Source organism: Sinohyriopsis cumingii, chromosome 18 (assembly GCF_028554795.1).
Source record: "Sinohyriopsis cumingii isolate HCF-2022 chromosome 18, ASM2855479v2, whole genome shotgun sequence".
Classification (NCBI taxonomy): Eukaryota; Metazoa; Mollusca; class Bivalvia; order Unionida; family Unionidae; genus Sinohyriopsis; species Sinohyriopsis cumingii.
Window position 1 is genome coordinate 58217451 of NC_142978.1, and position 25379 is coordinate 58242829.

The following is a 25379-nucleotide window of genomic DNA, read 5'->3' on the forward strand; positions in this document are numbered from 1 at the left end:
CTCTCTCTCTCTCTTGGAATTGAGAACGGATTGACTTAGAGTTTACGAAACAAATCTTTACATAAAAGCTGGTGAAGAAAATCTCTTTCGTAAAAATTACACAGATTGTTATTAAGATGACTTTATTTTTCAAGGCTTTAAAAATGCATCCCTTGTAAAACTTCCTTCTCTCCGTACTGGAGGTAGAATATTATTTGGCTTCAGGGTTGTAAATCCCAAATGTTTCTTGTTTATCTCGAACCGTTCCTATAAAGTCTGAGATCGCCGCGAATATTATTGCAGGAATGATCACTCATTTGACTTTCCGTCTATTAAATTTATGAAGCATTAACTTCATACATGTTAATTATTCGGATTTGACAATATAAGTAGTATATGGGGCCACCCTAGCGACAATGGGAATTACCATTAAAAACACCCCTGGGAAAGATTAGTGACAATGGATCTTTAACATTAACCACCCTGGGTAAGATTAGCGACAATGGAAATTTAACATGGGCAAAAAACCCTGGGTAAGATTAGCGACAAGGGAATTTTAACATGGGCAATGGAAATTTAACATGGGCAAAAATCCCTGGGTCACTCTGGGGACAAGAGAATTTAACATATGGAAATTGAACATGGTGAGTCTGTATAGCGTCAAGGGGAATTGAACATGGTGGGACTGTCTAGGGACAATGATGGTAGAGGGTCAAACACAACAGAGACAGAGACATACATACACTAGTACAAGCGTGAGATTTATATATAAAGCATTACCAAGACCTGAAATCTTGCTGGGGTGTTCAAAAATTTGCATATTTGTAATGATGCTATAAATAGCTATAATCAAGGAAATGTTCAACGACAAAATGGATGTGACTAAAAGTAACGCTAAAATGACGAAATTGTCCCAGAATTTAAAGGAAAATAAACATATCCCCGAAAATTAAGTTACAATGGTTTAGACTAAAATGGATAAAATTAGTAACTACTTACAATATCAACTTGTGTGACGATCGTGGATAAACACCCATGTATCTATTTATAGCTATAATCAGCTAAAATTCATATGAAATCCCACTATCTATTTATACTACAACTTGTGGGTTATTCCTTTGGAAAATCCCACTATCTTTTTATAGCCTCAGCTTGAGTGACGTTCCTGTTTATGAATTCTAGTACATATGTATAGCTACAACCTATGGAAATCCCCAAGTCCATATTTATAGTCTCGAAATTTCCAGCGTCAGTGACGTCACTGTACTGAACACTAGGGGATAAATGTCAACAGTGTTGCAAGTGGCTGACCTGAATACACGCTACTGCAGGTAGGTAGGTAGAGTGTATCTGATAGGGATAAAGTGAGCTTTTATAGGGACAAACAGAAACCAATACACACACACACACACACACACACACACACAACGTACGCGCGAGACATACGCACACACACACACACTGCCTCTTACGTTCTTCTTCTCTCTCACTGAAATCGTGCGATCGTTTCATCTCGATTGCTGATTCAGAAATGATTTAACCAAGTTCATTCTCTCCATATATACCCTCTCTACCTCTTGTTGTCACAATGACTTGGTATATTTCACAAGGGCAAGTGAAAGCCAAGCATATAGGAGCCCAACGACAGCGGTGCGTCTTAAACACCTCATGCATCTTGATGACCCTTCGATTCAAAGCCTACCACGAAAGAAAAAATTTGCAAGAAAAAAACCCAGACAGTTGGTGTCTTCAAGAGAGCTAGAGACGCCGGCACTGTGTCGCTGGGATACGTACGTACTCCAGAAAACTACGCCACTCGACAACGTTGTCTCCTTCTCTCAGTCACTTCTACTTTGTCGCTGAATACATTCTACCAACCCTGTTTTAACACACGTTTCTTCATCTGATATTTTTAAAAAAATATATTAAACGCATTTTTAAAAGAACTACCCTTTTTCGACAGCAGTGACGGCGTCTCCTCCTGCTGTTACCACTGTTGCTGCACAAAGATGATCTTTCCTTAAGATCAAAATATGAGACAGAGCAAGTAAGTTGTGAAGTTGAGCGGAGGTGTCTAAACAACAACTGTCAAGCCCCTATGTTCCATTTCTGTTTGTGATAATAACTTGTGATACTTCACATTTTCTAAAGTGGAAATCTTTAAAAACCGTACAAAAGTTATATGACTTTGGCTTCTGACAGTTGTACAGACACTTCACTTTATAAGTGTCACGAGAAAATAGTGTATCCAAGTTTTACCATTTTCCAAAACACCCACACACTTGCAATGATCAGAATCTGTACTTCTTTATTTGTGGATATCCAACAGACCCGTCCCAGCAAATATAGCTGGTTAAGAACTGTAGGAATATCACCTCATTTTTTTCAGAAATATCAAAGCTTTTATGTGTATCTTCCCTGTTCCACCCTTTATTAGTGCTTAGGTATATTCCCTAAAAACACAAACAATTTGGAACAAAATAAAATTTTGAATTAAGGTTTCTCTCTGTTTATACATTTTTTTCAAGTTTTTGGTGCATATGACATCCAAATACTTTCTCAAACTGAGAGGCATTTCTACACATGTCATTGCCTTTGTTAAATTCGGTTTTGTTGGTTAGTCATCGTTAATCTTTAATTCTATTTTTATGATGTATTTCTTTTTTGCTAGAAGATTTAATTTATTTATGTTGTTTAGTCTGTTGCTGCAAAAAAGAAAATGCATGTATCTATAGCAAAGTGTTTAAGTTTGTTCAGTTTTTTATTTCAAGGTCTACAAAAGGTACCAAGTTTGTCTTGCAAGGGGATTGAAACTTTAAGTTACGCGGACGTGAAGGAAAACATACCTTTGTTACTACAATTTGCTGTCTTTGTGTTCGTTCTAATCATGCTTGCCTTATATCTTTTTGTTTTAGGATCATATTTCTTCTGATGTAAATACATACATCAATGGATAGACAGCTTGGGTTATCATCCTTGAGGTTCACTGTACTTTTAGTTTCTTTACTTCATACAAACCCCAAAATCACTAGCTTGAAGGGAAAAAAATAACAAAAAACTGACACCTGGTACTGTAACACATCTGTCTCTGTTGATGTGAGTGTGCTTGATAAAATGTTTGAGTAAGATTAAAAATGTTTGTCAGTTTCAAAACTCGAACCAGTACTGTGGCCGTTTAATATTTTCATGTGGCAAGAAGAAATGGTACAATACGCAACAAAGGGATTGTACATTTACACTCCAATCTGTCTGCACTGCAATGGTAACAACGCTCTTGCGTTGACATTATTTTGTCACACTACCTAAGAAAAAACAATTCATCACTCATCATAAACGATTTCATTGGCTATACATATTTTCTTACCGCTTTCGCTTCGAATTGACTTCAGTACCTTTTCGCACAGTGACAAGATCGGACGTGTTTTTTTGCTTTTTTTTTTTTTTTTATTCTGCGGCTGGTCGCTACACTACTTGCTCTGAATTTACAACCAAACATTGTGTTACGCATTGTAAGTGACTTCATTGGGCCAACCGATATTTTACACTTCTGTCTCTATTCATGTGAGTGTGCTTGTCAAAATGTTTGAGTAAGATGTTTGTCAGTTTCAAAACGCGAACCAGTACTGTGGCCGTTTAGTATTTGATCAGGCAAGAAGAAATGGTACAATACGCAACGTCTGTCTGCACTGCAATGGTAACAACGCTCTTGCGTTGGCATTATTTTGCCACACTACCTAAGAAAAAAACAATGCATCACTCATCATAAACGATTTCATTGGCTATACTTATTTTCTCACCGCTTTCGCTTCGAATTGACTTCAGTACCGTTTCGCACAGTGACAAGATCGGACGTGTTTTTTTTTTTTTTTTTTTTTTTTTTAATTCTGCGGCTGGTCGCTACTCTACTTGCCCTGAATTTACAACCAAACAATGTGTTGCACATTGTAAGTGACTTCATTGGTCAGTCGATATTTTCCACCGCCTTAGCTTCAAATTGGGTTTCACTTGTTATTCGCACCCGAGATGATCAGACGCGTTTTTCTGTACCTGACCATTAGTCACTTCACAAACAATAAAACTAACACACAAATGATCACGCCATGGGCGACTCATGGAAATTATGTTAGTCATGTTACGAAATATATCACGACTTGTTTGGATGTACTTTTCTGTGGTCACTCTTTAATCACATGCGTCTTCAGTTCACTCTTGTGATATTTTTTAAAGGGTGTATTTTTTTGTATGGATGTGATTATGTTCTATATGTTCTTTTATGTTTTCAGTGATTTTACTTTCTATCTGTATTTTAATTTAGATGTATAGACTATGTAGTCTGAAATAAAGAATTCTTATCTTATCTTATGTAAGTGGAATGAGTGTTTCTTTGAAACTTTCATAAGGAAAATATACCGTAAAAAAACAAACGTACGTGTCGTGATATTTTTAAAGTAGGAATACATGCTTTCTCTCTCTCTCTCTCTCTGGTTTTGATTTATACCCTAATGAAATATGTTCCCGTTTGAAGATACCTCTCCAAAATTGTGATCAGTGGTCACCATAATTACGCGAACTGTTCCGTTTGTCATCTTATTTTTTTCAAAAGTTTACACTCTAAAAAATTGCAGAACGATTTTTTTTCTTCCATCAGTAAATCTTTGGATAAAATAAAAGCTTGAGTTTGCACAATTCTGGTATCTTAACTTTATCCTATTTCGGAACTGCAACATGTCACGGAATTTTTTTTTTTCTAACATTAGATTTACAGTTTTTCAGAAAAAAAGACAATCACACGGCTTTTTCAAGAATGAAGCAAGCGACATTGCACTGTATAACCCTGCCTATGGTTAACTCTGAATTCTAAAGTCAAAACAGGGATTCAGGAAAAAATGTAACAATGTTCGTCCTATCCTCCTAAGACGAACATTGTTACAATTTTTTCCTGAACCCATGTTTTGACTTTAGAATTCAGAGTTAACCATAGGCAGGGTTATACAGTGCAATGTCGCTTGCTTCATTCTTGAAAAAGCCGTGTGATTGTCTTTTTTTCTGAAAAACTGTAAATCTAATGTTAGAAGAAAAAAAATTCCGTGACATGTTGCAGTTCCAAAATAGGATAAAGTTAAGATACCAGAATTGTGCAAACTCAAGCTTTTATTTTATCCAAAGATTTACTGATGGAAGAAAAAAAATCGTTCTACAATTTTTTAGAGTGTAAACTTTTGAAAAAAATAAGATGACAAACGGAACAGTTAGCGTAATTATGGTGACCACTGATCACAATTTTGGAGAGGTATCTTCAAACGGGAACATATTTCATTAGGGTATAAATCAAAACCAGAGAGAGAGAGAGAGAGAGAAAGCATGTATTCCTACTTTAAAAATATCACGACACGTACGTTTGTTTTTTTACGGTATATTTTCCTTATGAAAGTTTCAAAGAAACACTCATTCCACTTACATAAGATAAGATAAGAATTCTTTTTTTCAGACTACATAGTCTATACATCTAAATTAAAATACAGATAGAAAGTAAAATCACTGAAAACATAAAAGAACATATAGAACATAATCACATCCATACAAAAAAATACACCCTTTAAAAAATATCACAAGAGTGAACTGAAGACGCATGTGATTAAAGAGTGACCACAGAAAAGTACATCCAAACAAGTCGTGATATATTTCGTAACATGACTAACATAATTTCCATGAGTCGCCCATGGCGTGATCATTTGTGTATTAGTTTTATTGTTTGTGAAGTGACTAATGGTCAGGTACAGAAAAACGCGTCTGATCATCTCGCGGTGCGAATAACAAGTGAAACCCAATTTGAAGCTAAGGCGGTGGAAAATATCTACTGACCAATGAAGTCACTTACAATGTGCAACACATTGTTTGGTTGTAAATTCAGGGCAAGTAGAGTAGCGACCAGCCGCAGAATTAAAAAAAAAAACAAAAAAAAAAACACGTCCGATCTTGTCACTGTGCGAAACGGTACTGAAGTCAATTCGAAGCGAAAGCGGTGAGAAAATAAGTATAGCCAATGAAATCGTTTATGATGAGTGATGCATTGTTTTTTTCTTAGGTAGTGTGGCAAAATAATGCCAACGCAAGAGCGTTGTTACCATTGCAGTGCAGACAGATGTTGCGTATTGTACCATTTCTTCTTGCCAGATCAAATACTAAACGGCCACAGTACTGGTTCGCGTTTTGAAACTGACAAACATCTTACTCAAACATTTTGACAAGCACACTCACATGAATAGAGACAGAAGTGTAAAATATCGGTTGGCCCAATGAAGTCACTTACAATGCGTAACACAATGTTTGGTTGTAAATTCAGAGCAAGTAGTGTAGCGACCAGCCGCAGAATAAAAAAAAAAAAAAAGCATAAAAACACGTCCGATCTTGTCACTGTGCGAAAAGGTACTGAAGTCAATTCGAAGCGAAAGCGGTAAGAAAATATGTATAGCCAATGAAATCGTTTATGATGAGTGATGAATTGTTTTTTCTTAGGTAGTGTGACAAAATAATGTCAACGCAAGAGCGTTGTTACCATTGCAGTGCAGACAGATTGGAGTGTAAATGTACAATCCCTTTGTTGCGTATTGTACCATTTCTTCTTGCCACATGAAAATATTAAACGGCCACAGTACTGGTTCGAGTTTTGAAACTGACAAACATTTTTAATCTTACTCAAACATTTTATCAAGCACACTCACATCAACAGAGACAGATGTGTTACAGTACCAGGTGTCAGTTTTTTGTTATTTTTTTCCCTTCAAGCTAGTGATTTTGGGGTTTGTATGAAGTAAAGAAACTAAAAGTACAGTGAACCTCAAGGATGATAACCCAAGCTGTCTATCCATTGATGTATGTATTTACATCAGAAGAAATATGATCCTAAAACAAAAAGATATAAGGCAAGCATGATTAGAACGAACACAAAGACAGCAAATTGTAGTAACAAAGGTATGTTTTCCTTCACGTCCGCGTAACTTAAAGTTTCAATCCCCTTGCAAGACAAACTTGGTACCTTTTGTAGACCTTGAAATAAAAAACTGAACAAACTTAAACACTTTGCTATAGATACATGCATTTTCTTTTTTGCAGCAACAGACTAAACAACATAAATAAATTAAATCTTCTAGCAAAAAAGAAATACATCATAAAAATAGAATTAAAGATTAACGATGACTAACCAACAAAACCGAATTTAACAAAGGCAATGACATGTGTAGAAATGCCTCTCAGTTTGAGAAAGTATTTGGATGTCATATGCACCAACAACTTGAAAAAAATGTATAAACAGAGAGAAACCTTAATTCAAAATTTAATTTTGTTCCAAATTGTTTGTGTTTTTAGGGAATATACCTAAGCACTAATAAAGGGTGGAACAGGGAAGATACACATAAAAGCTTTGATATTTCTGAAAAAAATGAGGTGATATTCCTACAGTTCTTAACCAGCTATATTTGCTGGGACGGGTCTGTTGGATATCCACAAATAAAGAAGTACAGATTCTGATCACGTTGCAAGTGTGTGGGTGTTTTGGAAAATGGTAAAACTTGGATACACTATTTTCTCGTGACACTTATAAAGTGAAGTGTCTGTACAACTGTCAGAAGCCAAAGTCATATAACTTTTGTACGGTTTTTAAAGATTTCCACTTTAGAAAATGTGAAGTATCACAAGTTATTATCACAAACAGAAATGGAACATAGGGGCTTGACAGTTGTTGTTTAGACACCTCCGCTCAACTTCACAACTTACTTGCTCTGTCTCATATTTTGATCTTAAGGAAAGATCATCTTTGTGCAGCAACAGTGGTAACAGCAGGAGGAGACGCCGTCACTGCTGTCGAAAAAGGGTAGTTCTTTTAAAAATGCGTTTAATATATTTTTTTAAAAATATCAGATGAAGAAACGTGTGTTAAAACAGGGTTGGTAGAATGTATTCAGCGACAAAGTAGAAGTGACTGAGAGAAGGAGACAACGTTGTCGAGTGGCGTAGTTTTCTGGAGTACGTACGTATCCCAGCGACACAGTGCCGGCGTCTCTAGCTCTCTTGAAGACACCAACTGTCTGGGTTTTTTTCTTGCAAATTTTTTCTTTCGTGGTAGGCTTTGAATCGAAGGGTCATCAAGATGCATGAGGTGTTTAAGACGCACCGCTGTCGTTGGGCTCCTATATGCTTGGCTTTCACTTGCCCTTGTGAAATATACCAAGTCATTGTGACAACAAGAGGTAGAGAGGGTATATATGGAGAGAATGAACTTGGTTAAATCATTTCTGAATCAGCAATCGAGATGAAACGATCGCACGATTTCAGTGAGAGAGAAGAAGAACGTAAGAGGCAGTGTGTGTGTGTGTGCGTATGTCTGCGCGCGTACGTTGTGTGTGTGTGTGTGTGTGTGTGTGTGTGTGTGTGTATTGGTTTCTGTTTGTCCCTATAAAAGCTCACTTTATCCCTATCAGATACACTCTACCTACCTACCTGCAGTAGCGTGTATTCAGGTCAGCCACTTGCAACACTGTTGACATTTATCCCCTAGTGTTCAGTACAGTGACGTCACTGACGCTGGAAATTTCGAGACTATAAATATGGACTTGGGGATTTCCATAGGTTGTAGCTATACATATGTACTAGAATTCATAAACAGGAACGTCACTCAAGCTGAGGCTATAAAAAGATAGTGGGATTTTCCAAAGGAATAACCCACAAGTTGTAGTATAAATAGATAGTGGGATTTCATATGAATTTTAGCTGATTATAGCTATAAATAGATACATGGGTGTTTATCCACGATCGTCACACAAGTTGATATTGTAAGTAGTTACTTATTTTATCCATTTTAGTCTAAACCATTGTAACTTAATTTTCGGGGATATGTTTATTTTCCTTTAAATTCTGGGACAATTTCGTCATTTTAGCGTTACTTTTAGTCACATCCATTTTGTCGTTGAACATTTCCTTGATTATAGCTATTTATAGCATCATTACAAATATGCAAATTTTTGAACACCCCAGCAAGATTTCAGGTCTTGGTAATGCTTTATATATAAATCTCACGCTTGTACTAGTGTATGTATGTCTCTGTCTCTGTTGTGTTTGACCCTCTACCATCATTGTCCCTAGACAGTCCCACCATGTTCAATTCCCCTTGACGCTATACAGACTCACCATGTTCAATTTCCATATGTTAAATTCCCTTGTCCCAAGAGTGACCCAGGGATTTTTGCCCATGTTAAATTTCCATTGCCCATGTTAAAATTCCCTTGTCGCTAATCTTACCCAGGGTTTTTTGTCCATGTTAAATTTCCATTGTCGCTAATCTTACCCAGGGTGGTTAATGTTAAATTTCCATTGTCGCTAATCTTACCCAGGGGTGTTTTTAATGCTAATTCCCATTGTCGCCAGGGTGGCCCCATATACTACTAATATATAATAAGAAAATTAGAAAAGGACACAATACACGAAAATATCACAACCATATTGAGTGTCACATGAACAAATTTTGGACTAGCACAACTAAAAGCAATACTAAACGAAGGTAAAGAGGGTGGGGTCAGTTAGTACGTGCTGATGTGAGAAAATAACATTTTCCCCATAATGCAGCAGCAGTTAATTTATCCATGCATTCATCACATCATCATTTTTGCAATTCAGCACAAATGCAAAATCTAGTTCTGAAATAAGTATTTGCGGTAGATGATGACTGTATTTTGATGTACAATTAAAAGTAACCCCAATTTTGTAGGTCGATTTGGTTTATCTAGGTGAAATAGTTTTCTCCTTCATACCTCTTGCCCCACCTCCTCCACCCCGTTGTTTAACTTGTAAATTATTAGGCATAAGCTGAACACATTATACCTAACAATACTACTGTTTTCCAAGGCTATATCTCTAATTGTACTGATCGCTATTAAAATGGGGCTTCTTGTTTCCACGGCTTTAAAGAGACATCCATCGTAAAACTTCGTTAACTAAACGTACAACGAATATGGAGATGAAGAGGTTTTGACTTCAAAAGTTGTAAACCCTATCATTTCATGTTCATCTTGAACACCTTCATATGTATTCTAAGGTAGTCGCGAATATTATCAGTGTATTCAATTTGAATAAAGTAGTAATGATAATTCATTTGTCTTTCAATCTTATACATTTCTGGAGATTTAAATTCGTACTTGTTAATTACGACCAAATTCGACAGTGAATACTACAAAATGAAAAAAAGGACACTAATACGCGAAAATATCACAACTGAACCAACTTTGCGTCTCCCAGTCAAACTTATAAGTTTAAAATTCGTTTTCACACCATCAACATAAAATATCTGTATTCAGAGGTTAATGTTTTTTTTTTTAAACATTGGTGCTAAAAATAAAAGCAAGATTGAGGCTCAACACCTTTCAAAGTGGCCATTATTAACAAGCGGAGCGACAAACTTCGAAAATAATTATGTCGCTTCTCGGCTGGTGCTGTATGATCGAGTCATGAAAAAGTGACGTAAGCCTTTTTCATAAAAATCACTTCGTTTTATGCATGAAGAGTCACAGATAGAGAGCATACTTCAATAATGTGTAGACGCATTAAAAATTATAATACTCTCACATTAAAATAAACATTCATTTTCTGACTTGACCGATAAAGGTATTTGTATACTGCAAAGTTTAAGCGTTCATCAAGACCATTAGACCATTTCATTCTAAATTTAAGTTAAAAGGCTAAAAATCAGCAACCATTATATTCAGGGAAGGGTCAGATCAAGTGTTGGTTTGGGGGCCCCGGGGGTCCAAGGTTTCAAAGGTCCCTGACTTTCCTTGAAAGGGTGCCAAAACAAGTCTGTATGTGTCTGTTTACCTAAAGTGTGCATACTACCCAATATAGATGCGCAACAGCATAACGATGATCAAACTTAAAGTGACAAGTGACCTTGCATATGTGTGTACATATTTTTGTATAGGAGAGGGCCGGAAAACCCGCACCCCGATCCGGTCTTGATATTAAGTTTTTCATATACCGATCTAGATCAGTTTTACACGATAAAAGCCAATTCGTTTCTCAGACCATTTAAAAAAAATAACGGTCTAATATCTGCTTAGTTTTATGGCGTATGGTTTCGTGATATTTTCTTTTTACATTTGATGTATATTTTGAAACTTCGAAGCGCAGCACAAACTTGATATGTTTCGGTGTTTAAAAAAAATCCGATTACTTCTGTTAGGCATTATGGGTTTGCGAGCTACAAGCAAGATTCACTTACCACCCAAACTGTAAAAGCTTTACACCGTGCAAAACCAGGGATCTAAAAAAAATGAATATTTGACAACGGAAGTGCTCCAATAAATACAGACAAATGTGTGCTTTTTAAATACACATGCTAACATATTTGGTGAACGAATTGTGCTTGGTTTAGAGTTACTTCCAAACGAGATATAAGTAAGTCATGAAAGTTAACAAAGCAATGGGGCCATATGTTTTGGAACTAATTTATTGCTCTTAACATACAGACGTGCCATCAGACTTGGTCGGCGTAAGGATAATATCCAAAACTAGATAGTAAATCGCCATACAGCAGAGTCGATTCTGGCTATGGCGCAGAGTGAACGTGACATTGAACAGTAGCTTGCACATATGCGAACGATCCTGACTGACTGCTGTTGACTGGATGCAGGAATGTACAGTAACAGGCGTAGCGGCTGACCTCACATGCATGTCATAATGATACAGTGTTCTTGTTTGTACATTTCCAATATAAAAGTACACGTCCGATATAAACAGTACGACCTTCATTTGTAATCTTTTATTTGATCGTATATATATGACTGCATTTACCGGTAGCAATTTTTTTTCAAAGTGGGTATTTAAAATCGTATAGAAATAAAAGGGAAACTATGACAAACTTTCAACCAGCACATAAAACACATTTATAAAAAAATCATTTATTAAGAAAAAGCATCGAAGTTACTTCTTGATGCAGAACAGTAAATGTCAAGTGTAACTTATCAATTTCTTGTGATGTACGCTACATTATGGACACGGTCTAAAGATTTAGATCAAATTTAAAACCTCACTTTTTCAACGTTACGCGCGTTCATCTGTATGTATCATAACTAGGCCACTGATGAATATAAAAAGAAATGTTACCAAGACAACGACAACGACAACGACAAATTCTTTGTTACACTCAGGTTATAATACGCAACATATGAGGAAAATATTAGTATCTAATTTTGCATGAGTGTACATCAGCCATGGACGATATTTTTTCTCTCACGGTTAATGCAACTTAACTGATTACCACCGTAGAGTTTGTTCAGATAAAGGTGTGGAATCGACAACTGTCATGTTCGGGTTTACGCTGTCCGGGTTTCTCCCATCTGTTTAGTGTTTCGACTCGCGGAGAAAATACAATAGAATCAGGAAGGGTGCAATAAAACCGACTACAGCTGCAATAAAAGCCGTGACGCACTTCTGCTAAATTGAAAGGATTTCCACTGCAATGGGCGTAAAATCCACCAGACTGAGTGAACTTCCACTACTCATAGTGGACACTTAATCCGCTGCCTCGTTGTTCACGTCCACTGGACTGAGTGAGCGATCCGTAAAACACAATGCGGGGGTCCCGAGTGGCCGAGTGGTCTAAAGCGCTATCCGTTATGGATCACTGCCATCTCACCTCTGTCTGCGTGGGTTCGAGTCTCGGATTCAGCCAATGTGGGTATGTGAAAAAGCTTGCCAGTAGCTTCTTTCTGGGGTTTTCCCGTGTTCTTCCTCCACCATTAATACTGGCCGCCATGTATAGCCTATCGTGTGCTGAAAAATGGTGTTAAACCCTACAACAACAAGAAAACACGATGCATATACATGTGTGCATATATACATACATACATACATACATACATACATACATACATACATACATACATACATTAGTTACATACATACATACATACATACATACGTTACATACATACATACATACATACATACATACGTTACATACATACATACATACATACGTTACATACATACATACATACATACATACATACATACATACATACATACATACATACATACATACATACATACACACATACATACATACTTTAGGGCCTGCATATCAAGCACATAATCAAAGTATTGCTTTAAAAACGTAAACCAAAACCTTAACAAACTGTGTTGCCTCCGCTGCCGCCGCCAGAATAATAATCGATATTTCGTTTTCCCATCATAGCTTGTCACTGCTGTAGTGTATAATCAAATATGCGTTCGCATTTCTTTAAAAATTGTCTCATTTTTTTTCTGCAAAACCCTTTTTCTCAAAATACAAAGATATTTATAACGGAACACATTTTACCCTGTCTCACTTCCTCATTTCAATCGTTTTCTACTTTTCCTGCCATTTATTTGATTCTATTACTTTTGCTATCTGTTCTATTTTATTATTCAAATACTCACCGGCTTCCTTCAGCATCCGTAGGCCAAGCTTGGCCTCATCTAGGGGAAGCACAAATGAAGTTTTTGCTGTATGGAAACAAAATCCGCATTTGTAGTTGCATTGCCTTGTAAAGTGATAATTCACACTGATAGGGATAATTTCAGACCCCTTAATGGGCATACACGTAGGAATATCCCCATCATTAACGATCGGCAGGTTGATTTGCTTTTTATCCAAATCTGTGTTTTCTTCTTTGCTAAATCTCTGGTTCTTTTTCCCTTGAATATCGTCACTCTCTATTACCAGTATTCCCTTTTTCGTCACTTTAGGATTCAATGATGTTGGAACTTTTTTAATATTCTTTCCACGCGCCAAGTATGCAAAGAAGCTCACACAAATTGTTCCAGCTATAAACACAATGAATAATATCGTGGGCATCATTGTTACTGCTTAACTAAATCAAATGTCTTTCATCGAAAACGTTCTTTCTATCGGATAAGCCTGGATCGGTTATCTAAGCATGTCCCAGGGCAATGTACTTTACTCCAATGTGCCACTTCACTAAACGCACTGTTCGTGTTGCTGTGCTGGAAAACACCATCAATTTAAAAATAAATCCTTCATCTTGGTTATACAAAAAAGTATAGAGTTTAAAAGTATTACAAACCTCTATAACGATGAACGTATTCTTTTAAATATTCAATTCATAAATCTCGGAATGAAGTTTTCTAATCGCCTTTTCTCTTCTTATTTTTTCAAGGATTTCACTTCACGTTTACGTATCAAATGATCACTCGTATATGGTAGTCACTGCTACAGTCACTATTTTTTATACTCGTGTTGACATGCGTATTTCAGAATTAACTTTATTTTACTTTCGGTTTCACTTTCGGTTTCGATGTATAACGCATTGCTCACATCAGCCGATAATATATTGGCACTCATGTTTTTAACATTGAGAAAGGATTTTAGTCTGATTGGTTTAGTATCAAAGTATATCACTTCTTTAAGCGTTATTTCTTTTTCGTTTCGAGAGAGAGAAAGAGAGTTGTTGTTGTTGGGTTTAACGCCATTTTTCAGCGGCTATACGTGACCGCCTGTACAAATGGTGGAAGAAAAACCTGGGTAAACCCAGGTAAGAACCATCGATCCACGAGAAGCTACTGGCAAGCTTTCTCACATACCCACATTTGCCGAATCCGAGACTCGAACCCACTTAGACAGAGGTGAGATGGCGGTGATCCGTAACGGTGAAAGCTTTAGATCACTGGCCCACTCGGGACCCCAAGAGAGAGAGAGAGAGAGAGAGAGAGAGAGAGAGAGAGAGAGTATGTATGAGACACCGCGTTATTTGGAGGGGGATAAATATTATAAGAGTATAATTTGGACATAATAAATTAAATTTTAAAACAGAACGATCGTCGTCGTAGTAATTCTTTTTTTATCTTCTGTTTGCAATACTACTACTAATAATAATAATTACCGTACTACTGCTACTACTACTAAGACCTTGGTATATGTAAATTAATCTACACATTTGTCTCATTGGCTAGCGTGCCAAACTCGTTGCCCAGAAAGGTGCGAGTTCGAATCCTGAGTTGATCAGTTCTGATCGGCCGCTGAGGCCTGTCTCATATTAATGCAAAAGCCGCAGTTGAGGATCTAGTACGGGGTTCGGTAGAGTTCTGTCCACACGCCCCTCTTTTTATCCTCAAGACGGAAAATAAATAACAAACATAATAATTTGACCATTTTCCGCAAAATCGAACCACCTTTCTCAGAATCAAGGACTATATAAATAATCACATATCCATGTCTTTGTGTTCTTATGCCTCGAAATACCACTCATACAATCAATAAATCAATCGCCCATCTTTGTCTTCGTGTGCATTTAGTTGATGATTACAAATATATACAATACATTTCTCGGCAATCGCCCCGAATCACCAGTAAATCTCTTTGTTTTCGAAATGCGGCTGTGACACAACCCTGAACTACAGTAATATCTTATCACTGTATAAATATACAACTCTGTATTGACACACCAGGAAACCAAATTTAGGTCAGTACATCTGAGATTACGGGTTTACGGTTTACAGCGTAAACGACTGTAGTATCTCTTTCTGCAGTAGAACATAATTGATGCAATTACACCTTGAATATTTCAGCTTGCTGACCTGTCAGATAATAATATGGTCTGTATCAAAGATATTATAGACAATTTGTCATGAACCGTTTTATACTCGCATAATATAGTCCGTATCAAGAACTCTTGTTCATAAATGACATGCACTGTGTTAATGTTGTTGTTGTTGTTGTTTTGGGGCTTAACGCCATTTTCCAGCACACGATAGGCTATACATGGCGGCCAGTATTAATGGTGGAGGAAGAACCCGGGAAAATCCCGGAAAGAACCACCGACCCACGAGAAGCTACTGGCAAGCTTTCTCACATACCCACATTGGCTGAATCCTAGACTCGAACCCACACAGACAGAGGTGAGATGGCAGTGATCCGTAACGGAGAGCGCTTTAGACCACTCGGCCACTCGGGGCCCCCACTGTGTTAATGAATGTGGGATTCAGTAGTCTCGTTGACCAATACAGAAAAATAGTGCAGGAGAGGTGGCTATTAATGAGCTATTTTATTCCTTGATTTATACATAGTCTTTTCCATAGCCCCTTTATGCATGCATTTTTTTTTGTGCTCAAAAACTTCATGTTTATTTAAAGTTTCGTTAAACAGCGTAAAGACTAGTGATTCTGCATAAGTCATGGAACCGCTAACCTAATTTCGATTTCGATTCCACTCGGTTGTTTTGATTGTCATCATTTGCCTACAATGATTTCATTGCCTATATATGTATATGTATATATATATATATATATATATATATATATATATATATATATATATATATATATATATATATATATATATATATATATATATATATATATATATATATATATATATATATAATGCTGTTTAATTTTGTAATATTCCTCAACAACAGTGGTATAGCAATTCCCCAATTCCCCTATTGCAGGGGTTGCTTTGGCGGTTGCTGTGCCACTGCTCATCAATAAGGGTCGGTCCATGGAGGGGCGGGGGGGGGGGATAACCCAATTCCAAACGCTTGCGTATGGTGGTGAGAGGTCTACTGATAATGTACGTAGGCATAGGAAACGGGAGTGAGGGTGAAACCTCGATAATAATTAGTCTAATACCTAACAATTTCGACTGGGTTCAGTTGGCGTTTGAATTTTAGCGAACACTAGACAAGCGTTTTAAAGTAACGCAGCTTATTTCTTTGATGCAGCCAGATATTCAACGTCGATGAACTATTTCTTTTGTTAAATATGTTAATATTATTAATCCTTGATTGTTTCTTCTTGGTTAAATACAGGTCGTTCTATAGAACTGGGGGTGGGGGGTGGGGGTGGGGTGCGTCTTGCGTACGTACGCAGGTGTTGTGTGTATGTATAAAGGTACGCATGTGTACAGGGAGGGGGAGGGGTCAAGCTTTGCCAGATTTTAGCGTGCGTACTAAGTCCATGGCACCTAAGCTACAGTAATATTGTTCTATTTTCTTGGACTATTGTTACCAATGACATTTTTTTCTTATAAATAGAAATGAGAATTTGTGTAGACAATACTAAAGTTTGCAATATTTTCATTTTTACCTAGAATCACTTTCACACCCGAGACATTAGGCATTAAACAAGTGTATGAAGAAATTCACAGAATAACACATCAAAAATTGTCCGACAAATAAATTAAAATACATTCGAAGCCGAAAAGGAATATACAGAAATTGGATGTTCAATGCGATCAGCCACGACTTATGATAACGACTTTTCTAGTTGACATTTATTTGATCATTCATTTATCCCTTTACTTTTCTTTCTCATACTTTTTAGCGGACCAATAATAAAACGTCGGAGGACAAATAATCAAAACGTGGACTTATCGACTACAACAAAAGGTTGAAGCTATAAAATAAACGACGAAACATGAAATTCAGAAGGAATTAGATGCGATGAAACTACAAAAACTAACACACGAAAACATTTTACGGGACATGTTTATGTAATACAGACAGCGGACTAAAGTAGAGTTCAGTGCACTAAAATCAGGGGAGGGGAGAAAGGGTAAGGTTCATTGCTCAACAAGCTGTATCAACCATCCAACTATTTCAATCAAAGAACACATATATAACCAATGGTCTTTGATAATTTTCGTTTATATGTTTGTTCAAGCATTAGGAGTAATATGTGCCGACATGACGTCAAATGGAAATTAACATTACCCCTCCATGTTGAAATAGTGCTAGACTGAAAAATAACTAGAAAAAGTAACCTACTATCTAATACTTAGTCGTCTGGTATCCAATATCCCACACACTATCCAATCAACACGCCGTGTATAGTGATCAATATTTAGATGTTCATAGTTACATACAGACAAACATACTATCACATAAGAGGGGTTGGAATGTAAAAGAAGTGGGATACATAGCACACACAATGTCAGACACACAAGCAAAGGCAGGTTTTATTGATACACTATACTCATGCACATAAGAACGTTTAAGTTTTAGTTGGTGGTGACATACATGAACATGCAAATCATAAATACACACGAGTTTTTCAAAAGTTTCCAGATGTTGTGGACAGGGTGATTCAAGATCCCCAGATCTCCTTTTAAATTGTGCAGAAATATTATCTATACTATTAAAAAATAATAAAAATATAAAAGGTTCAAAACTAAATGAAAAAAAAGATAATTACTGTACAGTTTGCAGATGATACTATTTTAAATCTTGATGCTCTTTTGAATCTCAGACATCCTCTATTGAAGTATTGAACGTATATGCAATGATTTCAGGATTGAAACGTAACAGGCCAAAACAAGAGCGGTTTGGATAGGAAGAAGGTAGTACAGTTATGAAAACTATAATTATTCCAAAGCTTACTCGTTTGCATCATAATTGTGGTAAAGGTGGCTTGTGGATGATAGCTATTGATAAATGTATCTTAGATTTGACAATAACATGGATTCGCAGAGTTGTTCTAAGATAGTTTTCAATTTGTCTGAGTATGAAACACGTGAGATTAGGAGATGAAAATGTCATGACATTATCCAAAAAGGACAAAAATGCTGTTTGTGACGAGATTTTTTGTTGGGCGTGGAACCTGTTAATATAGACAAATATACACCGGACAGGACAAGATCTTAAGAAAACAAATTTCTGGATGAACTCACCTGTAAGAAGGGGCATGGTACCAGTTTTCTATAAGAAATAGTTTGAAGTTAACGTAATCTAACGTAACGTATTGGTGATATGCTGGCAGGTCTGGGAACACATTTAGTGATATTGATAATTCTAAAGCTAAATATGGTCTCAACACTAATTTCATTAATTTTCAAGGTATAATTCAATGTGTTAAAGTTACAGTTCGATGTAATGACAACGGTCGGACCATTTTTGTAGATGATGACATCATTGGTGTAAGCATCACAATTATCTAGATCATAGGCGCTCATATTCATTAGACGTTGAAAAGTTCTTGGCGACCCTTTCATCACAAATGGCATCACCTTTTATTGATAAAGTCCATCATGAGTCACGAATGCCGAAATTTCCTTTGCTCTTTCCATTAATAGAATTTGCCAAAATCCTTTCAGAAGGTCAACTTTGGTGACATACTTGCGATCTTATCAATACAGTCATCAATTCTTGGTAATGGAAATTAATCTGTTTTTGTTACACTGTTCACCTTTCAATAATCAGTGCACATACGGAGGGCTTTTATCTGGTTTCGGAACAAGTATACATGGTGATTTCCAGTCAGTTTTACTGGAGTCTATGAAATCATTCTCCAGCAAATACTAAATTTCTTTTTTCAAGTATTCCTGTTTGAGGGTTCAACATGTACTGGCATTGTTTCACAGGTGTGGAATTTACAATCTGAAAGTCGTTGTAGATTTTGTTTGTTCATGTAGGAACATCTGGAAATAAGTGCTCATATTCAAATAATAACTGTTAAGTTAATTTTTTTCTTGCTGTTGAAAATTTTAAGATTTTTTTGGTCCAGATGGTCCAGATATTTCATAATTTCTGAATTCCAAAGATTTATCACTCCAACATCAGTAGAATCTGATGATGTTCCTTCACTTAAATCTTCAATGAGTGGGACAGGTACAACTAAATTAATTGCATGTTTAACCTGGCTATCTCTTTCAATATACCCCTTGAACATATTTATGTGGCAAAGTTGTTTCTGTGTTCGCCTCCCAGGAGTATTTATGATGTAATTTAAACGGTTTACTTTCCTGTCAGCTGCGTAAGGACCATATTACTTGGTCTGAAGAGGATTTCGTGGTATAGGGAAAAGAGCCAGAACTCTATCTCCAGGCTGAAAACTCCTTTCTTTTGAGCTTTTATCGTATCCTAAATTTCATTTTTGACTGAGTTGAGTGCAGATTGTTCTTGCAAAATCACAAGCCTTTGACAACTTATACTTAAAATTAGAAATATAATCGAGAAGATTAATTTCAGTATCTTCATTGGAAAGAAGTTTTTCCTTCACCAACTTCAATAGTCCACGCACAATGTGTCCAAATATCAGTTCAAAGGGAACAAAGCCAAAAGATTCTTGAACTGATTCCTTAACAGCAGATAATAGTAAATGAATGCCTTCATCCCAATCTCTACCCGTATCAAAACAATATGATCGAATCATATTTTTCTAAGTCTGATGAACTCTTTCTAATGCCCCATGGCTCTCAGGGTGATAGGCAGAATATTTAAATTGTTGGATGCCTAATTCGTACATAACTTGCCAGAAAATTCCAAACATGAAATTTGAGCCTTGATCACATTGGACAGATTTGGGAAGCCCAAAACATTGTATTAAAGCGTTTGCTACTGTTTTAGATATAATATTCCTCAAAGGAATTGCATCTGGAAACCTTGTTGACGCACACATCATGGTCATCAAGTATTGGTTGCCTGACTTGGTCTTAGGTAAGGAGCAACACAGTCGACTATAATTCTACTAAATGGTTCGACAAATGCAGGAATAGGTTGCAGATGAGCCTTAGGTATCTTCTGATGGGGTGTTCCTACCATTTGACAAGTATGACAAGATCTACAGCATTTATTTTACAAACATCACTTTTGATTTTTGGCCAATAAAAGTGAGTCAAGATCTTGTGATACGTCTTATTAATCCCTAAATGACCAGCCAAAGGAGTTTCATGGGCCAGAAAAAGAAAGTCCTGTTTGTACGATTTTGGAACTACAATTTGATAGTTCACTGACCACTCATCACCAGAAGGTATCTCGGGAGGCCTCCATTTTCTCATAAGAATTCCATTTTTAATGAAATAACAGACAAGACCGTCAGTGGCTTGCTTCAGTTTCACTAATGGCCCTTTGATACAATCAAGAGAACTCAGGATCTTTTTCCTGTTAGACGACAAGAGATTGTTGTTTATCACCCTGATTAGAAGAAAAAGAATGAGTTGTTAAAAGAGGCTCACTGTGATCAATACCTTCTGACTGATCCAATGATGGAGTGAAAGTAACTTCATCAAAAGCTTGACCAACACATGTGTCAGCTAAAGGAATACTTTCCTTATCATCATCATTCTCAAGAGCTTTCTTTGCCATAACTATGGTAACTACACAAGCTGGGTATTAATCAGAGAATTCTGTTTCAATAGGATCGACTTTTTGATCCAAACAAGGTTTCTCAGTTACAAGTGGATTAACCACAACCTTATCTCCAGCCGGGTCGTTGCCTGCTAATAAATGAATGCCCTCAACGGGTAAAGCATATGACAAATTTACACAACAGTGAGGAACATTAACAAAGCCGCACACTACTACTCCCCGAATAAGAACACTTTCTTTAGAAAAGACTTCTCAGAAAAAGACAAAGTACCTGACAATACAAGACTCTGAGAAGCTCCCGTGTCCCTTAACATATTAATAGGGATGGAATTGGCAGAATCCCCCAAGAGTGATATCTAACTCTTTGATATGAATTGGTCAAAATTCACCATAATAAAATCAGACTGGGGTTTATTAGACCCAACAAATGTATTGCTTTCAATACATGTTCGTGATATTAACATCTTAGAAATGATAGCATTTGGAATAGGTCTGTCTTGATTATGATGCCTATTTTTCAATTTGTAGCAATCAGAAATAACGTGTCTTTTCGTCTTGCAATAAGTACACGTTGCAAGAGAAAAACATCTTTGATCCAGCTTATCTAAAGCTTGATTTCAAAAGTTGCGCCAGTATGAGATTTAGAAGGGTCTATATTAGGCTGAAACACTTTTCTTCCAGAAGTCTTGTTTACAAAAGGAACTTTATGAATTACAGAATACTCATCAGCAGCACGAGCAATATTTTCCAAAGTTTTGATCTTATGCTCGTCAAGGTAAGTCTTAATGTCACTTTGGACACAGTTCTAGAACTGTACAAGTAATACAATTTGTTTGAAACTTTCATAATCTTGTCCAACTTTCTTGGCTAAGCACCATCTATCGAATAACTGCTCTCTTTCTCTAGCAAATCTGACATGAGTTTGTGGAGCTTCTTTTTATAGTTTCTAAGTTTTGCCATTAAACTTCAGGGACTAACTCATAGCCTCTTATGAGGAATTCCTTAATCAGATCATAGTCAGCACTTTGGTGAACTGGCAGTGAATGGCAAATATCACTAGCTGTACCAATAAGTACACATTGTAATAATTGAGTCCAATGCTCCCTTGGCCATTTCGAACTTTTTCAAAGCGTGTAAAATATTAGTCTACTTCTCTTTCTACGAATGGTGCACTAACTTAATATTCATTGCAACATCAAAACTTAAATTTGTATTTGAAGTGGGAATGTGCTTTTCACTTACCAGCTCCATTTCTTTTATTTTAAATTGATATTCCCTCTCTTCCTTCTCTCTTTGCATTTGCATCTTTCTCTCTTTCGTCCTTATCTAATTGCATTTGTTTCTCTTTCGCTCTTTCTTGTCTCTCTCTCCTCTTTCTCTTATTGTAACTGCATTTGTTTTTCTTTTTGTCTTTCCTTTCTCTATCTCCTCTTTCTCAAATTGTATTTGCATTTGACTTTCTTCTTTCTGTAATGACATTTGTTTTTTCTTTCTCCAGTTTTATTTGTTCTTTCTCTTTCTCAAATTTTTTTTGTTCTTTTTCTTTCTCCAATTGCAACTGCCACTACATTTATTTTTCTTCTTTATTTTTCTGAAGTTCCAGCTTCCTCAGCTCCAATTGCGTCTTGCATTTTAATTCTAATTCCTTTACTTTTATATCAGAGTCTGTTACAGACTTATTGATAGAAACCGAAGCACTTTTACCCGAAACAATCTTTTCTACCGAAAACCGGACCAAAATATTGTTTCCTTGCTTCGTTAAGGAAGCTTTTGCCTCAGAACGATCGTATTTTCTGGCAAGTTGAATCAATTCATCTATTTTCAAAAGGTCTAATTGTTCCTGGGTAGGACTTGAAAGAAAGATGTCCACTTTTAATGACATTATAAAAAAAGCTTGCTAATGTCACTAAAAATTTCAAAATTGTAAACAAAATACTTGGAATTTAATTTTGTTTCAAAAGCTGGGGAAATTCACATGAAACACAAAGTTTTCTGAAATATTTTAGCCAAAATTCATAAATCCAAGGAGGAGCAACCCAATTTTCTTTGTTATGTGTTTAGGCTCTTATAAAAAGTAACAAGACAAAAAGTGAAGATAACAAGCTTTGTAAAATTTAACAAATAACTTATTGCCCTAGATAAACAAGGTAAAAATAAGGAAAAGAACTCAAGGTTTTAAGGAATCAAATTAAAAAATAATCCAAGAATAATCCAAGAATTAAAAAATTAAAAGTCGTAGTAATAAAATGTTCTAATGAATTATAACCAGTATAGTATTGACGTGTCTACAGTTCTTTGTTGAACCACAAACAATAATATTCCGGTACTTGAATTCCGAATAAAATTTCAATAAATGTCTTCGCCCAAGAATTCAGTATGAGCACTTAAATATTGACAGGGAAAAGAATTAATCTCTTAGAATCCTAATAATTTGAAGAACTCCAGCTGGTCACAACAGAAAAAATAAACACTACCTTGACGCTGAAGTGTTTAAAAGCCCAACTATGATTATTTCTAAATACATGACTACAGACTACATCTGACTACTGCGCAATTCCGGTAAAACCATAATTTCGAAATAGAGGCTATTCACATGTGCAAAGTCGCGTACACCAGGTATAGCCTCGATTCCATCCTATAAATCCACGCTAAGAATGAATAAAAATATTTTAAATACAGTTGTTTACTTCAACTGTTACTAATTCTGTATCAAGGTCAGGAACTAGGTCAGCTTTTGCATAAAAAGTTCTATTATTAGGCGTTCACGAAAAAATAGTCAGGTCAAACTAATTTCTAGAAGATGTAAAATTCTCTGTAAACAAAATTACATTACTATAACATGTAAGGGAATAACACAAATTTAAAACTAACACTCAAACAATTAAGTCAATTAAAAAAATGTAAATTAAATCAAATATACATACCATGTTAAAACGACCAACTTGAAACAGACTATAGTCTGTCTGGTATCTTTGCGTTATGTGAGACCGGCCTGGCCACCTGTAAGTTTAGAATACATTTTGGAGCTTACAGCATATACCTTTTGTCACATAAAACCGAAGGTAAGAATGAAAGCAGTTTTATAATTCACATTCCTCTAAATCTAATGATTGCTCCTGTAAAGTGGACAGCTTCCTGACGAAACTCGTTGTATTTTGGTAAGACAACAAGAATTTACTCTATAAGTAAAATGGTTGTGATTGAAAATCAACGGCCAGAGAACGCAGGGTTATCGGGTTTCTCACTGCAAGTACTTTGCTAATGCAACACTAAGTAAAGTAAATTCTACAAGTAAACCACCTCGGGGAACACTAGGCTGCAACAAAACCAAGTGGATTTTAGTTAGTGTATAATGCTTAAACATTTTACTAAACACAATTCCTTTACAACTCATCGATGCAACCCCACCAAAAAGGTGGAAACACTTTTAGAAAACCACGGACGTGTTATTGTACTTCTCAACTTACTCCAGTTAGTGTCTCGTTCCCCATTTTTCCTGGCCTGTAATAGTTCAAATATCCTATTATACTCCCGATCTATATTGCTTTCTTCTAACCCAGCCTTCTAACTTTGTTTTTATTGTGTAGACATCGGCTATAGCATTTTATTGATACAGTATGTATTACCAAAATGCATGTAGGTTGTATTGTTGTTTGTGTAACTTTGAAGTCGTTGACGGCGGGGTTTATTAATTAATAAAATATAATTACTCTGTACTGAAAACAAAGCATAAAAAGATAAACAACAAAACCTCAAAGCTTTGCGTCAAAGCCGGTGCCTATCATTACACATACTAATGGTTTTGATTTATACACTTACGAATGAATGCATACGAATGAATGCATACGTTAACATTTTGTACATGTTTGTTATTTTGATAGTACATATTAACTTCCTAGCAAAATGTAATACCATATTTATGTTTGTGTAAACATCTTCGTGTGTAGAACTTTATGTAGATAATTTATCATATCTGTTGCCTGATCATCGATGCTTCATCAAGGGATTCTTTATAGTTGTTGAGATTTAAAAATATTATACACTAATAAAACTGTGCTAAGTAACGGGTGTAGTGCAAAGTCTTTTATTAACGCGTCATAATAAGCGTTTAGTGCTTAGGCTAAAATGTGTAAGTAAGTAAATATAAATACTCGGTAACAGGCGTGGTTCCGTTTCGCTAGAAAATCATGTGCGGGATTATTTCTTTTCTTTTGATAGTGTTGTTTCCGAGATAAAAACAAGAAGGCCATTGAATAATATCCACGATCA

General features: G+C 36.1%; 1 protein-coding gene across 1 annotated transcript in view; it reads right to left on the reverse strand.

Annotated features, from left to right (window-relative positions):
- The window catches only part of LOC149776728 (S-adenosylmethionine-dependent nucleotide dehydratase RSAD2-like), a 43853-nt gene extending 19739 nt beyond the window's left edge, over positions 1-24114 (reverse strand). Inside the window, exons 1-2 of the mRNA XM_089941255.1 lie at positions 24035-24114; positions 13447-14013 (exon numbers count right to left, since the gene is read on the reverse strand). Of these exons, the coding sequence (XP_089797381.1) occupies positions 13447-13867 (421 nt within the window). The 5' untranslated portion in view covers positions 13868-14013; positions 24035-24114. The remainder of the gene's footprint in view (positions 1-13446; positions 14014-24034) is intronic.
- Positions 24115-25379: the final 1265 nt, after the last annotated feature.